The sequence below is a fragment of the Desarmillaria tabescens genome (genome assembly GCF_030435595.1).
Source record: "Desarmillaria tabescens strain CCBAS 213 chromosome Unknown EV420scaffold_413, whole genome shotgun sequence".
In the NCBI taxonomy this organism is placed as follows: domain Eukaryota; kingdom Fungi; phylum Basidiomycota; class Agaricomycetes; order Agaricales; family Physalacriaceae; genus Desarmillaria; species Desarmillaria tabescens.
In genome coordinates, this window is record NW_026848712.1 from 1 (window position 1) to 7,074 (window position 7,074).

The window sequence follows — 7,074 nt, forward strand, 5'->3', positions numbered from 1 at the left end:
CTGACAATGTCATGCAATTCACTTGAAGCCGACGAGGTCGATGGCTAGTATGATGCAACGCTTTACTCCAGTACTCCCTTTTTCTCATGAGCATGTACCATTAGGTTTTGATTGGATCTAACGTCGCCAAAAGATTCGCGGATTGAAAGACCGGAATTATGATAGCTTTTTTTACCCATCACATTTCCAAGACTACATGTTCGCCTGTGATATATTGAAGAAAAGAGGCTGTCGAGCCTGGAGTCTCACTGACAGTATAGTACGAACATTATACCATGAAAAATTGAATTTTTGGTGTTTGGCGGCTCAGCCATGGTTCCCTTTCTTTCTCTGTTACAATACTGCGATGTACATTATCCCCACTCTCTGCTTATCTGACCTCCACTTTCTGTCCGTCAGGTGTACAACTTTCTCGTAAAACTCGCTATATAATATCAATTCTGACACAGCAATATATTGTTACAGACCACATTTAACAGCGATAAACGTACAGATATCGACTCGGAAGCACAACGTAACGAAAAAAATGTATCCAAGAAATCAAAGATGATTTTGGCAGGTATCTATCAATGAGGTAGTAAGGCTTACGCGCCTGCAGATGGTGCACCATGCATCTCGAAAGAATGGCCTTGGTAATCATAATAACCCTCGGGCGCGTGGTGGACGATGGGGAAGCCAGTCACCAGGGACGCGCCATCTGACTGCTGGTCAGAGACGAAAGCGTAAGCATCATCCTGGGAGAAATGGAGGACACTGTTAGACTGAAATGTGACAGGAACGGGAGCGTGAAGCATGGAATTGATGTCTCCAGGACTGTAAGAGTCAATATTGATGGAAGGAATGGGAGTTGAGGTAATAGCAAAGATGGCGTTGCCAGAGGAGAGTCCCGCTGCATTGGCATTAGAAGGAGGGATGTTATTGAGACTGTTCGTGGGGGGAACTGGGCTGTGGGGCACCGAGATCGAACGATATGCGTTCACGATGGGCTCATGGTCGAAAAGCTGTATGGTGCAAGTACATGCCTGTGATTTATATGCCTGCAATACGAATAGTATCAGTCCTAAGAAGAACAAGGAGAAATAATGCACACCTTTTGCGCAAATGCCACACAATGAGTGGTGGGGTTATGGTAGACCACCTTTGACTCGTAGTCGACATGTGCATGGACACCGTGTCCACAGTCAACACAGATGAGCTAAGAGAACCAGGTGGTACGTGAGTGTATCTGTCGTAGAGAAAGTCTAAGGCCTACCTGATCCTGGGACAGCGACGAAGGAGCATTAAACAATGGACAGTGACAGGTTACAGCCTCATCAGTAGCATGGGTGCATCGTGCCCTGGGCACTGCAATTGATTGAGACATGAGGTGATTATAGAAGACTTGTAAGAGTGAAGGCGAGGCACTAATGCAAAGCAAAGGACTGGAAGGTAGAACTTATATAGCCCTCAGACGCACCTAAAAGTAAAAAAAATCCTACTGATTGGTCTTTGATCAGACCTTCAGGCTCGGCCCGAAATCAAGAACTTGAGAGTTCACCAAAAATAACCACACCTAGGCAGTCGAGATCCGTCTTACCAATCATCCATTTGCTTCCATTACCCTGCTAAAAGGTGGATACATGATGGCGGTCTACACATTCACAAGGTATTATGGATTTCGCGTGTTGTAACAGAACGAAACACTCATCAAGAATTCCACCGTGCCGCTAAAACAACGATTATATGGGAGTCTAGGACAGTGATTTTTCCTGATGCGGTCCATGACGAATCGACGATGGAGGTGTTGGAGGTCCACCCGCAATAAGTATTGACTGATGAAGCGCAGGTCATTGGAAGGTGCTGAGGCTAATAATGGAATGATCTCACCCTGTCTTTCAATACAAAGGGCTAACAGAAGCATTTGGATTGATCCCCGACTCTCAAGCAGGCACGACGACGCTCGTATCCGAATCAGCCAGAAGGAACTTGCAACTGCCGGGCTGCCGGAATGTCAGCCCTCCACGGGTGCACTGTGGTAAGTCTACAAAATGGACCAGGAGAGATCAATCCACCGAATTAGCTCATGAAATCAGAGAGACAAGTCCGAGTTTATTCACGAAACTCCAATCTTTTCAAAATTTTGAGGAGATTTGACTCCATTTTAGTGGATATTTTCTTTACTCAGGGAACGGCTCAGGGCCATACTGGATTTGGGCCCTCGGCTGATCGAAGAAAGCGAATAAGCCGTGCATTGTCGCCATCTACTGCCGTCATCACTCTCTATCCACTCTCATCTTGGATTTCATTGTATTCCGAGTACCTTCACTGTCATCCATCGATGTCCTTAGGTTGAGAGCTCTCCATCTACCACCCATTTCCCTGAAAATCCTTTCCGCCTGATATTCACGCTTCATCATGACTCCTTTCTGAATACAATATCAAGCGATTTCGTCAGACGTACTTGGCTATACGGTTAGCTTTGTTCGTCTAGTTTTCTTCTTGATCTGAATACTCATTCTCCAAAAAGAAATCCTGTATATTCACCTGCCGACTAAGCGAATCTGACGTTACTTACGATAATTGATACCTTCCCTGAGCTAGGTGCAGGAAAGATCATGGATGGGAGTGCATGCTCAACTTGACAGTCCATCGTTTAAGTTGGTCAGATCATAGGCCGACGAGGACGGTGCAGACTCAAACGCGACTCACACTATGTACGTCCCGTCGCAGGATCCCTAGTAGTTACCCTAAACATTATGTTATCAGAAGTTACGACATACTAGCTCTTCCAATTGTTGCTGGCATCAGGTCTCGGGCTGTACAATCGTCTACAAAGGTCATCCCTATGAACTGAGCTTACATCTGGCTGACGATGCTATCAGTTAGATGGTTTTAGCATTACCTGAAGTCGGGGCACACTATTTGGGTGTGAGCTCCGAGGTTATGGGCCTCGATCTGAGGCGTACTTGCTTGAAAGACAGAGGAAGGAACGCTGGCGGAAGGAGGTAAAATAGTATATGGTGCGTCCATGGAATGCGTGAATTCACTGAGGCTGGCAGACCGAAAGAATGCGGGATTGATCGTGTAAGGATTTTGAGTATTATTCGGAAAGCTGTCCAGAATGTTCCACATATTATCAAAATAAAACGGATTGTTGCTTGCGACGTGGTTGTAAAGCAGGGTCTCGCAAGTGCAAAGTTGTACCACGGGTGTCTGTAATCTGGGTTCGTATGAAGATATCTAAGAGCAGAGCTGAGATGCATACTTTTTGAACGTAGGCAACCCAATGCATCTCGGGCTGTTGGTGTACAACAACGGAGACATAGTCGGCGTGTGTGTGTATACCATGTCCGCACAAAGCGCAGGTAAACTGGGATGGTGTGAACATGAAACGAGCATAGATGAAGTTAAAAGGGAGCAAACCTGATTTTGCTCAGGAGATGGAGGGGGGATGAACCATGGGCAGCAGTAGTCGATGGTACCCTCTGTCACATAGATACATCGCGCTCTAGAGGGTAATATTATGGAAAACATAGTGAGCTCTTTCTTCCTTAGCGGAGGTTGAGCGGAGGGGATGGAAGTAAAAACCTATTTTGGCATTCCGATTTTATGGGTCCAAGGATCTCAAGAAAACACGTATGCACGTTGGTTCCTTTTTGGGTACAAGTTCACTTGCAACGTGTCCTTCTCTTTGAACTGGTCGTCGTCGAAATATCGATACGATCGACCCTTAATCTATATGATCCGGCAGGTATCATGATCGGCATTTCATTAAATTTTATTCACGATCGCCATCAATCGCATCGCGATCATTTCACATCTCGTATCTTCTCCTAGATCCTGCCCCTGGACGACACAGGCACCGATTGAAAACTCACCATAGGAATTCCATATTACAGCCAGACGTTCAAACTTGAAGAACCTGATGAATTGACATGTCTTACAAGCCGCGAGTTCAGAAAGCGCCGCGGCTCGCGTCGAATCACAGGAATATTTGCATATATCCCCCTGTTTCCTGGAGGCGCTTGATCCCTGTTGCACGAAAGAGCGTTTGAATCAAGATTCCGAAGTAGGCAGTGTTAGTATTACAGGAAGGCGACAGAAGGATCCAAAGTGATAGATAGACACGTTTCGTAGGAGATAGCGAAGGGACTAGTACTGCAGTTTGGCGGGCAGAGATGACAGATAATTGATACATCAGACCCAACTAGAACTGGTAGCATATAAAATAAGGCAAGAGAGAGAACAAAGCGATTCAAACCCGGAATTTCACGGCGTTGTCGGAAGAGCTAATCGCATCAGCGTTGGAAGACGAGCCGTTACTGTCCAGCTTGAAATAGTCCAGAATTTTCCATGGCTCTGAAGAAGATACGAGTTGTCGATAGCGATGCGGCCGCAAAGTTGGACTTCACGTGTACATTGTTGCGTCAGAGACATCTACAATGTAAGTCACGAGTTGTAGATACTGTGCGGAGTGAGGCAGCATAGTTTTTGGACATACGCGGCACAATCGCGTTGCGGGGATATTGATTGACAATCATCGAAACACAGTCGGCATGCGTGTGGATGGCCGTACCCACGCGTACCACATATGTACTGGGAGAACGTGAGCACGAGAATATGAATGAAGGCGAATGCAGGCCTACCTGACCAAGCAGGGTCGACACGAACTATACTGCCATCTAAATGGCAAGGCTGTGAAAGACATCGGGAAAGTGCTGAAGATTGCTTATAGAAAGCAACACGGAGCGGTAAGGAAGAGTTCCTTGATGGCTCTGAGAAACTAGACCTGGTAGAGGTTTGGGGATACGCAACTCCCAGCAGGCGCCAGCCAGATTTGAATTTACAACAAAAGGCCACTCTACATACCTGGATCTTAGGGGCATCCTGGTGCATCCATACTCCGCGTCAAGAGAGAATGCATGGCGGAGATAGTTTGTATTGAATCCTGGAACAGAATAACGTCATTCAGACAAGTGATATGTGAATATTTCTCTCAGAAAGACACGAGCCAATTAACGCTCGACGGAGAACTGTTATAAGTGGGACGTCACCTTGATCCCTGCCGCCTCGAAAAAAAGACGGGGGATTTTGTCTGTCAATGCTGCGGGAGAAATAGACACTATCGCCGAGTATTAGAGGCAATATTTCAAGGTGGCCGTGATGCTGGGAGCGGTGTATTGACCAGAAATCAGACAACAGGTCCCACTAGGCGTGCTGTGGCAATGGCACTGTGGTGGCCGTCGATCGAGCAAGACCCTGGGAAAATTGGTTGCGGAAATAGCCGGAAACTCTTGTCCATTTCTGTTTCGTTCATCGGACTTCATCTATTTCTACTAGGGTTATGTAACGTTCAGCCTCAACCTTGTACTGCCCGCCACACGTTCGTCTTTCTCAGTGAAACCCAATTCTCCTCTAAACAACTTCCCGAGTCACCAATAGCCCAAGACCAGGCCTTATCAGTGTAATGTCACCTTCCCTCAGGATTCCTCGTCATCGACCACGGAGAGGAGATACTGCCATCGTCGTCACTCAGTGTTCACGCATCATGGGCGACACATGCTTGGAGCGGGATACCATTCATTTCTGTTCCTAGTCTTACACTCCTCGACCAGCGCGGCGGGACTTAGACGGCACCGCCTACGTGCTCTTTCTTTCCTTCGCCATCACTGCCTATCTTCTATCCTTTCTTATCCAGGGTCTATGGACCTATCTCCTCCTTGACGTACCCAAATCCCATTCACGTCTCAAGTCCGACCACCCGAGCGCGGAGGTTTGGAAGATGGAGAGAGGATGCTGGGTACGGCTTACCTGTATCCCTCTATAGACCATAAGTTTCTTTTTGAGCTCAGCGCCGCTGTATACGACCTCGCCTATAGGCGGGAATTTTGGCGGCTTGGGCTCAAAGTTATTCATCGACAAGATTCGCATCATTTATCTTACTATCTTCGATTCCGAGGTCGCCCTTCCCATGTTCTCATTCTTTGTTAATTCAGAGGATCCCAGCCTGTCCTGCATTCACCCCACACCCCGCTACTCGTTATACAGAACGATGAACCGTAAGCCGGGTTATGCGGACTTTTGGTGCTTTCAGAAGATTGAGGAGATCTCGGAATGCCTACAACGAGTCGGTCCAAGACCAAGTCCGATGCTTCTTTTCTCATTCACAAACCCAACATAGACCACCAATCTGTATTCAAACGGCTGTATCCTGCTCAATACCACTTTTCTTTGTTCTCCCATCACTGCTCCTACGGCCCCGTTCCTTCATCATGCATCATCTTTGGACAATCTTTTTTCATACAATTCCACTCTCCAATTGCAACAAAGAGTGACGAATCAGCGTGCGCATACTTATACACTTTGAGGCACTTGCCGAATTCGCTCAGATGCGCTGCTTCGAGTGAGGAGAATGCGCGCTTTGGTTCGACGGCATGACATTCATGAATAGTTGACTATAACTAGACTATATAACTATGAAAAGGTGATAGAATAACGGGCCTCTAAAAGAGGAGAGAAAGGGGAGAGTCCAACAGGCGGTCGCGGTTGGGAACTGTGGTCAGCTAGATCGTGCCCAAGCTCCGGTTTCAGGTGTCGCGTCGTGAATGGCATTCGGGTGGTAATCCAAGGTCGCGTTCAGCGCGCCATCATCTAACGCGTATCCCCCGAGATCCCGCGCGACGAACGCGTCGGTTTCTGCCTGAGCAGTGTCCAACGAGGAAGGAGGAAGAGAAGCGAACGGCGTGAGGTGCGCGTCGTTGGAAGACGCAGACGCGTTCGTAGTGTGAGAGGACGCGGTAGGTGGCCGATAGATGTTGAACACAGGGACGTGGTCGACGAGGAGAGCCCCGCAACTGCATTCCTGTGTCTTGGGCGTCTAGCCGGAACGCATTACTTTAGTGTTCCTCGTAACATGGGGGGCAGAGGGGTACCTTTTGAACGTATGCCACACAAGAATTGGCCGGGCAGTGGTGGACGACGAGGGACATGAAGTCGGCATGGGCGTGCATGCCATGGCCGCAAACGCAGCGCAACTCTGGCTAGGAGGTTATGAGCAAGTGCATAAGATAAGAGGCAGTGAAGCTTATGCACCTG

General features: G+C 47.8%; 2 protein-coding genes across 2 annotated transcripts; both read right to left on the reverse strand.

The window, feature by feature from the left end:
* Positions 1–584: 584 nt before the first annotated feature.
* On the reverse strand, positions 585–1,363 carry EV420DRAFT_1656699 (uncharacterized protein; the record flags this gene model as incomplete). Its single annotated transcript, XM_060478863.1, has 3 exons — positions 585–1,037; positions 1,091–1,195; positions 1,253–1,363. The coding sequence occupies 3 exons, from the start codon at positions 1,361–1,363 to the stop codon at positions 585–587; spliced, it is 669 nt and encodes a 222-aa protein (XP_060321307.1).
* Positions 1,364–2,252: 889 nt separating this feature from the next.
* Positions 2,253–3,513, reverse strand: EV420DRAFT_1490817 (uncharacterized protein; the record flags this gene model as incomplete). The annotated part of the gene is made up of 7 exons (XM_060470706.1): positions 2,253–2,405; positions 2,555–2,576; positions 2,689–2,714; positions 2,840–2,854; positions 2,899–3,192; positions 3,245–3,349; positions 3,403–3,513. The coding sequence occupies 7 exons, from the start codon at positions 3,511–3,513 to the stop codon at positions 2,253–2,255; spliced, it is 726 nt and encodes a 241-aa protein (XP_060321308.1).
* Between the last annotated feature and the right edge of the window lie 3,561 nt (positions 3,514–7,074).